The 18,073-nt window shown below is 42.9% G+C and overlaps 1 protein-coding gene across 1 annotated transcript in view; it reads right to left on the bottom strand.

Moving 5' to 3' along the window:
* Nucleotides 1-17,491, bottom strand: part of FAM120A (family with sequence similarity 120 member A) — a 103,197-nt gene extending 85,706 nt beyond the window's left edge. The window contains exon 1 of the mRNA XM_068551832.1: nt 16,982-17,491. Coding sequence (XP_068407933.1) covers nt 16,982-17,455 — 474 coding nt within the window. The 5' untranslated portion in view covers nt 17,456-17,491. The remainder of the gene's footprint in view (nt 1-16,981) is intronic.
* Nucleotides 17,492-18,073: the final 582 nt, after the last annotated feature.

The following is an 18,073-nucleotide window of genomic DNA, read 5'->3' as shown; positions in this document are numbered from 1 at the left end:
CAATTATGCTTAAAAAAAAAAAGAAAGAGAAAAAACTTTATTTTATTTTATTATTTTTTTAACATCTTTATTGGAGTATAATTGCCTTACAATGGTGTTAGTTTCTGCTTTATAACAAAGTGAATCAGCTATACATATACATATATCCCCATATCTCCTCCCTCTTGCGTCTCCCTCCCACCCTCCCTATCCCACTCCTCTAGGTGGTCACAAAGCACCGAGCTGATCTCCCTGTGCTATGCAGCTGCTTCCCACTAGCTATCTATTTTACATTTGGTAGTGTATATATGTCCATGCCAGTCTCTCACTTCGTCCCAGCTTACCCTTCCCCCTCCCCGTGTCCTCAAGTCCATTCTCTACGTCTGCGTCTTTATTCCTGTCCTGTCATTAGGTTCTTCAGAACCATTTTTTTTTTTTAAGATTCCATATATGTGTTAGCATACGGTATTTGCTTTTCTCTTTCTGACTTACTTCACTCTGTATGACAGTCTCTAGGTCCATCCACCTCACTACAAATAACTCAATTTCGTTTCTTTTTATGGCTGAGTAATATTCCATTGTATATATGTGCCACATCTTCTTTATCCATTCATCTGTCGATGGACACTTAGGTTGCTTCCATGTCCTGGCTATTGTAAATAGAGCTGCAATGAACATTGTGGTACATGACTCTTTTTGAATTATGGTAGAAAAAAAACTTTTTTAAAGGAAAAAAATCTAATAAAAAGTTGAAACGGCCCTCATATAAGCCACGCCCACACTGGCCACCTCTATGCCACCGCACTGGGGGCAAATACTCCTCCTTTCACATCCATCTCCTGCCAGACAAGGCACGCAATTTGCTCATCTACATATCAAGGGTCTAGCTTGGTGCCTGGCACACAGTAAAGACTATTTATGAAATGAAAAACTCTGGGGGGTCCCAGTTCAGGGGCCCCAAACAGTCTTTAAATTATCTATAAAGATTACTATAAACTCTAAACAGTAGAAACCAACAGCCAGTAGAGCCTTATAGAGCAGTTTCATCTATCTCTGGAGAGTGGAATGTAGCGCTTTCCACAGTCACCTCCTTCCACTGACCCTTCCCCAAACACAATTCTTCGTTCATTCAGAACACTTGGTTTCAGCCTGGCATTAATAAGCAAAGTGAATGAACTATTAATAATTCACTACAAGACTAATTTGCAAATGTTAATAATATCTTAATCCTCCCCCAAAGCACACCTAACATTAAACAAATAACTGTCTGCTAGAATTAATCTCCTAAAACAGAAGATAAAGGAACCCTGCCCTTAAGTAAGCACAGACTTCAAATCTAAAGCAAGGTGTATAACTGAATCACTTTGCTGTACACCAGAAACTAACAAAACATTGTGTTAGTTCAATCAACTATACTTCAATAAAGAATAATAATAATAATAAAGCAAGGTGGAGCAATCTGTGCCCCTTGTCGTGCTCACCTTTCCTACCTCAGGTACCCTGAGTGATATGGATGGGGAGGAGAACCAAAATGTACAGGTACGAGTTCTGGCTTGATGTCCAACCTGCCTAGCTAGGAATGTAAAATTAATGAATCTTTAAGGTTCTTTCAACTTCTGAAATTCTAGTATTCTTCCCCACTGGTTAAAATCCATTTTGCCTTTATCTGAGGAAGGTTACATGGCATTAAAAACCACAAGGTAACAGAGATGCAATCCTTTCCAACAAGTGAACAATGGAAGTGTGGTGTAGCAGTTACTCAGTTAGGGAAATAAAAACCCCACAAAACACCTAAATGAAAGAGTCTGGGTGATGGATACATGACTCTATGCATTTGTACAAGCTCACATCATTGTACATATCATACAAAGAATAAACTTTAATATACACAACTTAAAAAAAAAATCAGCCAGCAGTCAGGGATGCTAGGTCAGAATGCAAACTGACAAATGTATCGAATTGTATTATAAACTGTCTGTCACAGGGGTGCCAATGAACAACTCTGAAATCACTTTCACATCTGTTAAGGTTGGGATAAATGGATGGTAGATGACCTCAGTGTCTCCCTATCAGAGAACGAGCTTACAAATGTGCAAAGGGAGGAGGCTAGCATGACCCTGTGGTGTTGGGTTAGCCATGGAGATGTCCGTAAGAACCCACAAGTAGATGACAACACAGACAGACAGGCACAGAAATCATTAGCGGTAAGTGTGTGCACGTGGATTAGTCTATAAACACACACATACATCTCCCAGGAGTCAGCAGAAAACCTAGAAGCAGCAACACCCCCGGAGAAAGAACATCTGTACCCCGATATGGTTTCTAAACACCATTCTCCACTAAAAGGCATGACACTGAGCAGACGCCCAGTAGATATACGGAAGAAGGGCACTGCACCTCTGGAGCGTTCTCCTCAAATCACAAGAAAATATCAGACAGCCCAAATTGGAGGCCAACCTACAAAATGCCTGATCAGTTCTCCAAAAGTGTCGAGTCACCACAGAGACAAGCAGAGGCTGAGAAGCTGTCCCAGATCAGAGATCACTAAGTAGACAAGACGCCTAAAGGCAACAGGGAACCCAAAAAGGATACAGGTGGAAAATGGAAAAAATCTGAATGAAATACATAATGCAGTTAATGGTACTGTACCAATGCTAATTTCTTAGTTGTAACAGTTGTACTAGCTCATAGGATGCTAAGACGCATGAAAGCTGAGTGAAGGATATTCAGGAACTCTCTGTACCATTTTTGCAACTTTTCTATAAACCCCAAATTATTCCCAAGTAAGAAGTTTATTTTAAAAAGAAAAAAAAAAAAAAAAACACAATAGTCTACAACAGCGGTCCCCAACCTTTTTGGCACCAGGGACCAGTTTCCTGAAAGACAATTTTTCCACGGATTGGAGGCGGCGGGTGGGGGGGAAGGAATGGTTTCGGAATGATTCAACTGCATTACATTTATTGTGCACTTGATTTCTATTATTATTACATTGTAATATATAATGAAATAATTATACAACTCACCATAATGCAGAATCAGTGGGAGCCCTGAGCTTCCTTTACTGATAGAGTTTTGATATGAGTCTGCAAGCAATTGATTTTTTATGGTCTCTGTGCAGTCAAACCTCTCTGCTAATGATAATCTGTATTTGCAGCCACTCCCCAGTGCTAGCGTCACTGCCTCAGCTCCACCTCAGATCATCAGGCATTAGATTCTCATAAGGAGCGCACAACCTACATCCCTCACATGTGCAGTTCACAGTAGGGTTCGCACTCCTATAAAAATCTAATGCCGCAGGTGATCTCACAGGAGGCAGAGCTCAGGCAGTAATGCGAGCCATGGAGAGCAGCTGTAAATACAGATGAAGCTTCTGCTCACTCCTCCGCTGCTCACCTCCTGCTGTGCGGCCTGGCTCCTAACAGGCCATGGACCGGTACCAGTCCGTACCCCAGGGGTTGGGGACCCCTGGTCTACAAGACACTAACTGAGAGACTGTTTTAAGCTATTTCATCATGTGAACAAAGCACTGAAAGGCCTGACAGGCAAAGTCTCCGAGAGTCTATCATGTGAAAACACAACTCTCCCCAGACAGTCCAACTAAGGGAAGTAGGAAAGCCCACCACAGACGGCATAAACCTATGAATGAAAGAATAAAGTCCAACAACCAAGAATACTTGTAAGAGGCCCACTGAACAATTCCTCAAGACTTATGTCAAAGAGCCTGGTAAAGAGTCAGGGGCAGAGAATTGGATGCGGTGCAAAGGAGACTTGATGCAAGGTTTGGGTGGGGATAGGAAAACACCTGGATTGCATCAAAACAGAACCTGAGAGGTAGTTATTTAATTAAAAATAAAAATTAAATCCCAGAGGTTAAGCTTCTAGGAATCAGGGTCTAACAGGGTATCGCTGTTCTTTCTCCTTTGAGTGTGTCTTTCTTCCGGTCTGAATGCCTTTCACTCCTGTTTCCCATCTCTTCTACTCACCCTATTCCCCGTGTTCTGTTTCTCCAATTCCCTGGCCTTCCAGCTCCTGGCTCAGACTGGGCACATTATGCTTAATGAAAATGGTATGTCTAGTTCTTAATTCTTATTTTAGAAATGAGTAAAAACTATGAAATACAATGTTGGGAAGATTATTTCAATTTGAACTCCCTAAGAGTATAAAGCAAGCTAAAAAATTAAGCTGAGACCTACCTACTCACAGGTGATAAAGAAAGGGTTAAGGCCTCCTATGAGAGTGAGCCAGACTTGGAATTATGCATAGCCTCCTCACAGAAAACCCCAGGCTAGTAACCAGACCGCCTACCACCTTAAAGGCACCAGGCCTTGACTGATTTTTGCCATGGCTGCCATCACCACTGCATCAAAATGCGACTTCAGATCAAGGGAGTGAAACCATAGAGCTCCTGTGTACAGTGCACAGAGCATTCGTCGTTTACTATTTTTTTTTATATATAAATTTATTTATTTTATTTTTTTATTTTTGGCTGTGTTGAGTCTTCGTTGCTGTGCGCGGGCTTTCTCTAGTTGAGGTGAGCAGGGGCTACTCTTTGTTGCGGTGCACGGGCTTCTCATTGCTGTGACTTCTCTTTTTGCGGAGCACAGGCTCTAGGCGTGCAGGCTTCAGTAGTTGTGGCACGTGGGCTCAGTTGTTGTGGCTTGCGGGCTCTAGAGCTCAGGCTCAGTAGTTGTGGTGCACGGGCTTAGTTGCTCCGCGGCATGTGGGATCTTCCCGGGCCAGGGCTCGAACCTGTGTCCCTTGAATGGCAGGCAGACTCTTAACCACTGCGCCACGAGGGAAGCCCACTTGATACGTGCTTTGGTAGCCACAACCAGGCTGGGAACCACCAAACACCTCGCCTCACCTCTCCACCCATCCGTCACCAAGAAACATGGTGTATGCAATCAGTGTTGAAGATCTTCAGTAGCTGGCAAAATGCCCCATTTTTGGTCCCAATGAAGTATTTTGTATTTAGCTAGGGATAATTTTATACAACTATATATTTGCCACAGAATCCTAGTTAAATCTTTTTATCTCAATAGTTTTAAGTTTCATCATTAAAAAGGCAGATACATCAAAATTCAGTATTTTTTACAAAGAATAATGACTAAAAAATTCTCAAGCTTACTTTGTGAATGTAATTATTTATTAATGCTGAAAGCAGCTATGCGGAAAGTCCCACAAGAATGAAAATGTAACACCGTTACTTACTCCTAATCTCCAGTGAAGAAGCACTTGTACAGTGAGGTTTTGTGTCTCTGGCACCAGGTGAACTCCACTGCCTACTTTAATACTTTCTGTACTTCCATTTCTTCATCTGCAAAAATAATAGTACTCTCCTACCTCATAGGGTAGCTGTGATGATTAGATGAGTTACTACATGTAAACAGCTCAGAATCATTCATAAATAATAAGCACTTGATAAATGTCAGGTACTATTTATTTTTAAGTAAGCTATGTGAGAAAGGATCTGCTTCTTCATACTTTGCATGCAGGACCTGAAACACTATGAGTTGTCATAAAAAGATTTTCTGACACACAGATAAAAATATCATATGTGGTTTTTCTTTAGAATAATTTTACAGAAGCTCAGGGAATAATGTGACACGTCCTTCAACCAGCTACCAGCCTTAAAAGATGTAAGTTAACCTGAACGTAAGAGGATAAGTCAATCTAAATTCTTTTGTTAAAAAAAAAAAAAAATCAGGCTCTGACCTTTATCCAGCAGAATTCTAGACACTATGTGTGAGGCGGGTAAAACTCACTCAGGCTACTTACTCCCTACTCAAGTCAAGCTGAAGAGTGAGAACATGAAAGTCAACGCTAACTTGGTAGAAGATTTTTATTGTTGTTGTTTACTTTAAAAGAGCAATTTTAGTGTCATGACATACATTAGCAATGTCTCTAAAAGTAAATCTCTCCTCCTCAGGAAATCTGTAATCATGGCTGAATAAATGTCTTACCTTATATAGCTCTTGGTTATTCTATAAGAATTGGTCGCAGTAGTCTTAAAAGCAAGGAAAAACAATTTCTTTTAAAATAAGGGAGTGGCACATGAAAAGATTCTCAACTTCATTAATCATAGGGAAATGTAAATCAAAACCATGAGATACCACTTCACACCAATTAAGATGGCTACTAAAAAAAAAAAACAGAAATAAGCAAGTGTTGGCGAGGATGTGGAAAAATTGGAACCCTCACGTATTGCTGGTAGGAATGTAAAATGGTGCAGTTGCTGTGGAAAATGGTATAACAGTTCTCAAAATATAAAATCACCATATGATCCTGCAATTCCATTTCTGGGCATATACTCAAAAGAACTGAACGCAAGGATTCAGACAGATATTTGCACCCCCATTTTCATAGCAATATTATTCACAATAGCCAAAAGGTAGAAGCAACCTAAGAGTCCACTGACAGATGAACAGATAAGCAAAATGTGTTCTATCCACACAAAAGATTATTATGCAGCCTCGAAAAGGAAGGAAATTCTGACACATGCTACAACACGGATGAACCTCAAGGACATTATGCTCTGTGAAATAAACCAGTTACAAAAAGATAAATTCTGTGTGATTCCATTCATACGAGGTGCCTTAAGCAGTCAGATTCATAGAGACAAGAAAGTAAAATGGTGGCTGCCACAGGCTAGCAGAGAGGAATGGGGAGTTAGTGCTCAATGAGGACAGCTTCACTTTGGGAAGATGAGAAAGTTCTGGAGATTGATGGTAGTGATGGCTGCATAGCAGTGTGAATGCGGTTTCGCATCCGCTGATATGGAGGGCCGACTGGACTCACTGTACTACACCATTTTACATCAGGGACTTGAGCATCCTTGGATTTTGGTATCTGAGGGGGCTCCTGGAATCAGTCCCCTACATATACCTGAGGGAAGATTGTACTTAATTCCACTGAACTTAATTCCACTTAAAAATGGTTAAAATGGGCGGGCTTCCCTGGTGGCGCAGTGGTCAAGAATCCGCCTGCCAATGCAGGGGACACGGGTTCGAGCCCTGGCCCGGGAAGATCCCACATGCTTAGCTGCGGAGCAACTAAGTCCGTGCACAACTACTGAGCCTGTGCTCTAGAGCCTGCAAGCCACAACTGCTATGCCCGCCCGCCACAACTACTGAAGCCTGCGCACCTAGAGCCCGTGCTCTGCAACAAGAGAAGCCACCACAGTGAGAAGCCTGCGCAATGCAACGAAGAGCAGCCCCCGATAGCCGCAACTAGAGAAAGCCCATGTGCAGCAATGAAGACCCAATGCAGCCAAAAATAAAATAAATTAATACAAAAATAAAAATAAGAAATGGTTAAAATGGTAAAACTTTTGTTATATATAGTTTACAATTACAAAAATAAAGATAAAAATTATAATAATAATAAGAGGGTGGCACCCCGTCTCCCTGTTTTCTCAGAAATCCTAGGCACTTAGCTCCAAGATATAACTTCCTCCTTGTCAAAAGAGAAGTTTCATTTTTCCTTTGGATAATGACATTAGCATATATGTAATGTATTATATCTGCCAGCCTACATAAAAGGGTGAGATTTCTTCTTTGCAATCTCTTTAGCAGGTTGCCTGTGATGCAACTGCAATCTGTTTCAATGCTTATTCAATAATAAAACTGTTTCCTTTCTCTGTTAAAAAATTAAATAAGAGAGTTAATGTCCTAAAAGAAATGCAAGTTAAACTTCAGACATTTTTAAAATAAAATAATAAAAGGAATGTTGAACCAAGGGGGAAAGGGGTGGGGTGGGAGGAACTGGGAGACTGGGACTGACACATACACATTATTGATACTATGGATAAAATGGACAACTGATAGGAACATGCTATATAGCACAGGGAACTCACCTACTGCACAGTGGTAACCTAAATGGGAGGGAAGTCCAAAAGGGAGGGGATATCTGTATGTGTTTGGCTGATTCATTTTGTTGTGCAGTGGAGGCTAACACAACATTGTAAAGCAACTATACTCCAATAAAAATTAATTTAAAAAAAAAGGAGCGTTGAAACACCAACATTATTTGTATTCAGTGTCTATTCAGCCTACTATATTAATCTCCTAATGATTCAGCTAACTCCTAGCAATAGTATTCTTCTTAAAAATCCAGTTCCAAAATACATCAAAATTTAACTTTTGGAATTTAGAAAAATGAATCTCAGATTGATGCAACTTATTTCAAAATGGTGACACGTGCAAACTCTTTACTGACATCTTTAATGGCTCACATAGGTACAGGAGATTGAAAAACCATGGTGCCTGTGCTCATCCAAGCAGTCCAGGGAGGCCCTCCCAGTCTGGACTGGCTGGCACTCCTGCTCATGAAGATGAACAATACACTCCAGACCTATGAAAACTCAACCCTCCAGTAATACTCCTTCCAGTATATTTTCCTACACTAATTGGCAAAATACCAACAGGGTAGCTTCAGTTTTTCCAAAGAAATAAATTTATTCTAGAGACAAGCGGGAAATACCAAGTAACCAGGGTAAAAAAGAATCACATTTCTAGATCACAGATCCTTAATTACTGTAGATTTACCATCACCTTTGCAGATAAATCAGTGTGCCAAGTTCAACTCTATACTGGCCCTAAAATGCCGAGAAACAATGTTTGATAGAGCCACGTATAACAAGGGAGAAAAAAAAGATGGCTAAATGCAGCCCATTTCCCTAAGCAGTCACCCCTTTGATGTCTTCAACACAGCTCCTAAATTAACAAGCATAAAGGGCTTACTCAAAGATAAAGCCTCTGTGCCAGGTGGCCAAGCTGAGACTACTTATCTGTGGAACTGACTAGACTCTGGGTTTGCACACAAACTTTCTACCATCTTTCTGCCATCACTGCCTTGCACAAGGTGACTAACTGGTGAGTCTGGAATTGATTTATTTGTCCATTTCTCAAATATATTTTGAACACCTACTACATGCCAGTGTTCTAAGAGATGGATAACATAATGTTCTAAGAGGTGGTCATCCATCATAGGACTTACTTGCTAGAGAAAACATAAACATAAGTAAAAAATAAACAATTCCAGCTATATAGAGACATTTGGAGAATTTTAGAATATTTCTATCTGAACTCTGATTCATTTACATCTAACTGTTCTATTTACAAAACTTTGTCTATAAACCCATTGGAAAATAAATCTAATTTTTCAAATTCTAAAGTATCGCTTCTTTAGGGTGGGGGTGGAGAAAATGGGTGAAGGAAGTCTAAATGTACAAACTTCCAGTTACAGTTGACCCCTGAACAATGGGGAGGGAGGTGTTTACCAACCCTCCACGCAGTCAAAAATCTGCGTATAACTTTATAGTTAGTCCTCCATCCACGGTTCTGCATCCATGGACTCAACCAGCCACAGATTGCAATATTTACTATTGAAAAAAATCCACATATAAGTGGACCCACACTGCTCAAACACGTGTTGTTCAAGGGTCATCTGTATAAAATAAATAAGTCATGTGGATGTAATGTACAGCATGGAGAGTATAGTTAACACTGTATTGTATATTTGAAAGTTGCTAAGAGAGAGCTTAAAAATTCTCATAAGAAAAAAAGTATAACTATGTATGGTGATGGATGTTAACTAGACTTAATGTGGTGATCATTTCACAGTATATACATATATTGAATCATTATGCTGTACAGCTGAAGCTAATATAATGCTGTATGTCCACTATATCCCAATTAAAAAAAAAAGGAACTCCTCTTCATATTACATGCTATTTATTCCTATGGTCAATTTCTTACTAAGGCTGGAATGTGTAGTATGTTTTAATTAATTTCTTTCCATTGTATAAATTCTAATTGTATAAAACGAAATGAAGAGCAATGTGGGTCTAGAAATATATGAGAGAAGGTGTGTGTATGTACGTATCTTATTTAGAAAACTAAGCTGTATTCTTTTTTTTTTTACTTCTCTCCCTGGTATACTTAGAAATCTCTATTTCAAACATTTATATGGCTTTACTAAGGCCCAAAGCTTAGAATTCTTTGACTTGTTCACACAAGGATTTCCTAGCCTTGGCACTGGTGATATTTGGGAATGGATAATTCTTTACTGTGGGGCTGTCCTGGGCATTGTAGAATGTTTAGCAGCAACCCTGGCCCCTGCCTCTAGATGCCTGCAGCCAGTATGCCCTCATCTGTGACAATCAAAAATGTCTCTAGACCTTGCCAAAATCACCAGCCCTCTAGCCCCTGTTGAGAATCACTTACTGCTCTTCACTGACTAAACAGATTGTCCTATGGCATCAAAGAAAGTTCCAAACGTGACATGGGAAAATGATGTAAACGAGCCCCCCGCTTCCACTAGAGTAAACTCCTTAAAGGATTCCATTCTTTTCTGCTATATTCACTCCTCCACACCTGGCCAATAACAGGCACTCAATGTTTGCTAAAGGGAGAATGAATCATCACTGGAAACCAGAGAAGAGAGAATAAGAAATTTAAAGTAAGAAAACAAATCTTACTTAATGGCCATTGATCCAGGTGTTGAAAGAAAATAATTAAATTTGCCTATATAAATAGAACAAAGTAAATTTATGATTAAAAAGTTGAATGACTATACTAAACATAGGAAATACAGGAGGAGTAAAATTAGTCCCTGGCCTCAAGTAGCTTAGAGTTAGTGGGGGAGATACATACGAAGGTAGCCATAATAAAGCTGTTGAGATGGGCTTTGAGGTAGAACCAAAATTCTGACAAGCGAAAGTGGGGTAGACAGAGGGAGAGACATCAGTAGAGTTGGGAAATGGACATTTCTTGGGCAAACAGTGAACAGTCTGGTTGGGAGCATTTTAAAAGTATAATAGAAGAATTGTGAAACGGAAGGAAGGTAGAATGGATTCAGATTGCAGGAGGGTGTAAAAGCCTGAATAAGGAGTTTGGATTAATGGTTTTGTTGACAGTGGTTGCCAGGAGAATGACTCACCTGAGGACCCTGCAGGCTGCTCTGACATTGTGTGCAAGATGAGTTCCACTGTTGATACTAGGCATGGGGGCCTGGTCAGATCCAGGGGCAATTCTGACTACTATCCACAGTAAGACACAGTTTAATATAATGGTATTTACCCTTAATACATGTCTTGCATTCTACTTTTTATTCTATTTTATTCCGCGTGAATTTTTCTAAATGCTAATAAACACCCAATAATTTGGTTTCACAACCCACCAGACCTTTTTGGTAAACTTGGTGAGTTCACATGTTGGGAATACTAGAAATGAGGAACAGAAGTGTAAGTAAGAGACTGCTGGGCTAGAACTGACGTGTCATGTTGCAGGGACTGGCAGGATGGAATGATAAAAATGCCAAAGATGAGTCTAGGGTGGTAAGTGTAACTTTGAAATAGGTGACCATCAGGCTCAAATCAGTTAGGGCTAAAAGTGAAATCAGAACAGACTGGGAGAAGAGACAATTGTGGAAAGTGAAAGGAGAATGAAGGGTATATCAGTAGAAGTCAGGCTCTACGGGGGACATGCAGTTTGAAGTCTTAAAGGTGGTATCATTCTTCCTGTTAATTATAGGGAACAAACCCTAGGGTAGCTAAAGTGAAATTACAATAGTCACTAGAGGTGAGTAATCTGAGATCAGATTAGAGAGGAGAATAGTCAGTTTGTGTGTTGAATGGGATATGGGAGAAGTAATCTCTAAGTACATAAAACCAGCTGCTCAAGTCTTTGAGAACAGTAAAAGGTGAACTGGAAACTGTCAGATGTTGAAAGAATATGGGCATAGTATTAACCTCTAAAGAGGTAATATGGGTAATAATGAGAAGAGTATATAACAGAGAAGGTCCACAGAATTATGGCATTTATGGAAAGTCGTGTTTCAGTAACTCCAGGAAATGGAAGTGCTTTGATAATCAAAAAAGCTTCAACAATGCAATGTTGAAGGGAAGAGGCAATGGGCTTTGGTAAGTCTAACTTTAAACCTAAAAAATGGGTGATAATTGTTGATAAGTATCAGTGCTGAAGTCACAAATTGGTGGCTCAAGATCTGAATCTAGCCCGGAGTCCATTTTCCTTGGCTTAAAGGTGTTTTTTAAATGGGATAATTTCAAATAAAAATCTGGATTTCTGACTTTCTTGAAAAATCTGAAGGTCTGGCAATTTTGGCTCTATAGTCTTGTAAGGCATTTAAAATGTGCACACTCTTCAATCTATCAAGTCTGTGTGTGCATACCATTTGTAGGGGATAGATAAATCATACACTATGCAGGCATTAAAAAGAATTAGAACTGTAAGTATAGACATCAAAAGATTTTTTACATACTTATAAAAAAACAAATTGCTGAATAATGTAGTGATCACATTAATGTTAAAAACTAAAACTATTTTGATAACATATGATATATAATATATAATATAAAATATACATAGGCAGCTGCTGTGGAAAATAGTATGGTGATTCCTCGAGAAATTAAATATAGAATTGCCAAATGATCCAGCAATTCCACTCCTGGGTACATACCCCAAAGAACTGAAAGCAGGGACTCCCAACAGATTTTTGTACACCCATATTCACAGCAGCACTATTCATTAGTCACAACAGCCAAAGGGGGAAGCAACCCAAGAATCCATAAACTAAATGTGGTCCATCCACAGGATACAGTATTATTCAGCCTTATAAGGGAAGGAAATTCTGACACAACATTACAATATGGACGAACCTTGAAGACATTACGCTAAGTAAAATAAGCCAGTCACAAAACTGGTACACTTGAAGAAAATAAATATTTTAAAATAAGTATTTTAAATGTATGGCTGGTTTGAGTTATAATGTGGTCAATTCTGAATTGTAAGTATTCCCTGATCAATTAGAGAGCTTTAAGAATAACAGTATATTGCTAGTTTTCAGTGTCTCTTGGATAGAAACTGTGCCACCTGGGAAAAGCAGCAGAGGCGTTTTGCTATCAGATCTGACCTGAGAGTGAACTGCAGGTAGGCACACCCCACAGCATTCTTGCACAATGAAACTGAACTTTGACTTCAGCACACCACTTCCCTCTTGAAGTTACTGGTTACTTGTCCCCAGACGTTGCTCAATCAGCAATCCCGTTTCTTCCCATATTAACAAAACACTGAGGGCTAAATGAGACAGCTCTGTGAGAGATGACCTAGCATGGGACTGGCACCCTACAAAGTATACAAAGAAAGAGATCATCATCCCAAGATCTCAGGCCACAGCCTAATCTCACATTCTTCCAGTGACTTAAAACATGAGCTCTGCTTTATGTAAGATCTGAGTAAATACCCCAGAGTACCAATTCAGGATAAGATTTCAAGGACTTCATTATAAACCTGTACACCAACACCACAAGTCTTCAGGCAGAAACATTTAGTAAAGCTCCAGGCATTTAATGCCACCAAGATTTTTAAATCAACATCAGTCCTCACCAAGTTTCAAAGGTTATGATGACTCAAGGCACACAAGAGGAAATGCTCCTAGTAACTAACAGAAGCCAAGTTCAGGCCGGGCAGTTTAATGACCTGAACAAAATTAGCTGATGTGTGGGCCAACTTCTAATGGTTAAAGAAATGCAATTATTACTTTAGCAAAGACATACTCTTCTAAGCCAAAAAAGATTTCTCTAATTAAAGCTGACAGGAAATTAAGACTTTCTGCCAGTTTACAGAACCCTGGAGACGACCAATACGATGGTAGATTTTTATAAGAAAAATGCCTCATGTGCCCAACATTATATATAGTGAGATGTTTGCATCAATTCCTTTGCCAATTTTTATTTAACCTTTAAAAAAAATACAAATATCATACAGTAAAATTAACTTTTATTTACTTTTGATGTATAGTCCTATGATTTTAAAACATGCTACCGCCACTACCATCAGGTTACAGAACACCAAAAAGCTCCCTCCTGCTGTCCCTTTATATTCACACCCTCAGGCAACCACTCATCGGGTCCCCATCACTACAGCCTTATCTTCAAGAGAATGTCATATAAATAGAACCATACCTTTTGAGCTTGGCTTCTTTCACTCAACATGAAGCTATAAAGACTCATCCAAGTTGTATGTATCAGTAGTTTCTCCCTTTTTATTGCTAAGTAGTACTGCACGGTACCATAGCTTAACTATTCACCTATTAAAGGATATTTTGGTTGTTTCCAGTTTTGGCTATTATGAATAAAACTGCTATGAAGATTCAAGTTCAGTTTTTGTGTGAATAATAGTTTCATTAGGAAAATACCCAGGAGTACAATTGCTGGACCACATGGTAAATGCATTTTATAAGAAACTAAGGGAGCTGTTTTTCAGGGTGGCGTGCCATCTTGCATTCCCACCAGCCATGTGGGACGATTCCAATTGCTCAGCATTCTCTCCAGCACTTGGCATTGCCAGAATTATTTATTTTAGCCATTCTAACAAGTATGTAGTGATATGCCATCATGGTTTTAATTCACTTAACCATTTAATGGGCATTTTTAAAAAACAGTACACTCCCTTCACTCCCTTAGAGAATGCTGAACATAAATTTTTCTGGCTCAAAATCATCCTCAGAGAGTAAACCATACCACCCTCACGGGCTACTGAAGTACATAGGGTTGCTTTCTTTTTTCTAAGGAAGCCCCAGAATTATGTGTGTTTTTTTATAGCTTTTTCTATCTTCTCCCTTGTGAAGTGTCACTTCCTTCTATTAATGGTGCGCCTGCCTGGCAGACTTTCCTCGGCACCCTTTTCTCAAGCTAAGTTTAGAAATAGATAACTAAGCTTATCAGAATTACATCTGAAAAGGAGAGGGCAGTCTACAAGGGAGAGAAGTTGATTCTTCAATGAGGAAACAGAAAGCTTTTTTTTTTCCTTTTTGGGTCACTATACCAAAGCTTCCTGACCTCTCATTTGGCTGCTGAGAAATTTTTAGTAGTTAGATTTCTTAGGCATTTTCCAAAAAGGTGAGGCTGCCAGTTAAGTGTCCACCAGGGAATTGAGTCATTACTACATTAAACTGTACAATTAACACTATATTGTGATTCTATATAAGGAGTTAAAAGCTTATCTAAAGCAAAATAATTATAGACTCAATTATATCTTGAGTGCAGAAACCTAAGTGGAAGAAATGATCTTAAATCTAGTTTCTTACTCACTTACTCACACATTGGTCAAAATTCTGGGCACCCAGCAGGTAAGTGAGACATTTACAGGGGCACAAAGATAAACATGAAGAAATTTTACAATTAAAAAAGAATTTAGCAGTTCTTTCAAAAGATACAGCAACTGTGTACAAACACTGACTCTAATCCTAAGTAAAATTCACAGTGTTCCTTTGAAAGCCACTTGACTAGAAAGCTCATTGTCTTCCCAGTAGCAGTTTCCATCTCTGAACAAGATAAAACTGTTAACACTCAGGGCATCTTCTGGAGGTGGATCACACCTGGGAGTCGGCACTGTCTTACTTCTCAGAGAGCCCAGGCTCCAGGGCAGAAAATGCCAGCAGCAGTCCCTGGCTCTCAGCCGAACTTCCCCAGGGACGCAGGCTAGGTCTCTGCCATACTCACAGACCAATCGCCGCTCTTCCAGCAGCCTCGACCCGCAGACTTAGAAACCCTGTCACCAATTGCAACAGGATCGGGGTGGGACTTCCGCTATCACTTTAGGCTTAACCACCACCATCTCAGCACAGGCAAGAGCAATCAGGAAGTTTGAATTTCACAAACTTTGGGAACAAGCACAGTTTCAAGAAGAAATAAAGGAATGACAAACACGTTGGAAGGCAGAGTGGCAAAAGTCAGAAAACCAAAACAGCCCCCCTAAAAATTTTAAACAAAGAACAATGAAAAAGGAAGCAATCAAAACTCAAGTCAAGGGTCATTGATTTGCATGTTATCTCGGCCGTGGCTGCTAGGTCCTCAAGCACTCCTTGGCCTGGGTTCAGGGAGGAGACCTCTGCCAAAAGCACAGCAGAATGCCGGACAGTCAAAGCTCTGATTACCTGAGTGCACAGCCCAAAGTGGTGGAATCCTCACTGTGCAGAGAGAAATAAATCCTGTAAACTCTGATTCACATTCTCTTTGCCCTGACTCTGAACTACTCTCTTCACATCAGATACACAGAACCAAAGACTTTTTCACGTAGACTCTTAAGTCACAGAACTGACAAAATTTCAGCATGTCAAACTTTATGATTCTTTGAAATCTAACACACACGAAAATCCGACAATTTCTCTAAAAACTGTCATCTTCCAGGGAACCTGGACCCAGCCCTGCGTTCTCAAGAGGAGGCTAACTCCACAGGCCTTGCCCAGGTCACTGCCCCCAGCTGAGCCGGGGTGACAGCAGTAGGCAGACCTTCCATCCACCCTCAGTGGCTGGAGACCCCTTCCTGTCGCCATATATCCCACTTGCTCCCCAAAAAAACCTGTTGCTGTTCAAGCCCTGCTAAAGGAAAACCAGCGTCTCATAAAAGTTCAAGTTAGTAATCTACCTGCTTCAAAGAGTGGAGGAATACTCCGGATCTCAGCGATGGTGGCACTGCACCCTCCAAGCCTGCAGCTATCCGCTGGTCCTAAGGTTCTCGAACGGCCTGGAGCAGCCGAAGTCCCCAGACCCCGGGCACTCGCAGCCGCCGGCCGGGCTCCAGGCCGCGCGTCCATTTTGCAGCAGTTCAGACCAGGAGGGGAGAGGCGCCTGCGGTCCCCAGGACCCAGACCCCGAACCCGGCCCAGCTCCAACTTCAGACCCCGGCCCGCCCCGAGCCCAGACCCCGACCCGCTCGGACCCCAGACCCCAACCCTGGCCCAAGCCCGGACCCCAGACCCCGACTCAGGCCCAGAACTCTGGCCCGCTCCTTCTCTGGTCCCCCAAACTCCAGTCCAACCCCGACCTCGGACTCCAGATCCCGACCCACCCTGACTCTGAATTCCAGCTACTCCGGCCCCACGCCCACGCAGACCCCAGCCCAGCCCCGGCCTCCAACCCCGCCCCCAGCCCCCAGGCCCACGCGGACCCCGGCCAGCCTGCCCGCCCGGCGGGCCGCACCTTGACGTGGAAGCGGATGAGCGCCAGGCGGATGCAGTGCGCCATGCAGACGGGTGGCAGGAACCAGACCTTGGGCGGCGGGGTGCCCTTGTTCTGGACATGGCTGACGATCTGCTGCGCCGTCTGGCGCTCGTTGCCCTGCCGCTTGACCCACTCGTGCAGCCGCGCCTTCTCGAGCGCGCCGTTGAAGAAGACGAAGAGCTCGATGTTGCCGCCGAAGCAGGCCTTGGCTAGCGCGGCCAGGTAGCCGAGCATGTGGTTCCACTGGCCGCCGCTCACCCAGTCGGTGTAGAAGCCGCCGTAGAGGCGATGCAGGCAGTTGTCGGCGTCCACCAGCAGGCGCAGCGGCGTGTGCGGGGGCCGCTGCCGCCCGCCGCCCACCAGGCTGCCCCGGGCCAGCTTCTGCAGCTCCACCGGCACCACGGCGCTCGGGCAGTGCTTCTCGATGTAGTCCTGGAAGCCCTGCACGCCCATGGCGGCGGCGGCGGCGGCGGGCGCGGGGCGGCGGGGCGGCGGGGCCGGGGGCGGCGGGGCCGTGGCGCTGGCCGGGGCCGGGGCGGCGGGCTCTAGGGGGGGCCGGGCCGGGCCGCGGGCGCGCTCATGGCCGCTGCTGCCGCCATGTGCTGCCGCCTCCCAGGGCCATGGCGGGGAGGGACCTGCGCCGTGCGCCGCTCCAGGCCCAGGCCAGGCTGAGGCGGCCTCGCGCGGGCGGGCGGGCGGCGGCGGAGGGGCGGGGCGATGCCAGCTGACTTACGTGGGCCGGCGGAAGAGGCGGAAGAGGCGGTGCCGCGGCTCAGCTGCCGGTACACAGCACTGAGCGGTCGGTACACTGAGGGTCAGGACTCCGATCCTGAACCCCAGTCCGAGACCGTGGAGGACAGACCTGGGAGAGTCCGCGAGGTCCAGTCCAGGGAAGGGGGCACCGGGCCCAAGCGGCGCCGCTGGGCCTGCGCGAGCTCCCGGGAGGTCTCAGAGCGGTGGCCTCATCTCGTCCCCTTCCTGGTCTCCCAGAGCTGGTCACCCGAGGAGGCCACATCCCCGGCTCCAGGATCTGGTCACCCCGAGACGGCCTTATCCCCGGAAGCCGGTCAG

Source organism: Eschrichtius robustus, chromosome 10 (assembly GCF_028021215.1).
Source record: "Eschrichtius robustus isolate mEscRob2 chromosome 10, mEscRob2.pri, whole genome shotgun sequence".
Taxonomy (NCBI): domain Eukaryota; kingdom Metazoa; phylum Chordata; class Mammalia; order Artiodactyla; family Eschrichtiidae; genus Eschrichtius; species Eschrichtius robustus.
Note: the sequence above shows the minus strand (reverse complement) of the source record. Positions and strands in the feature narration are given on the sequence as shown.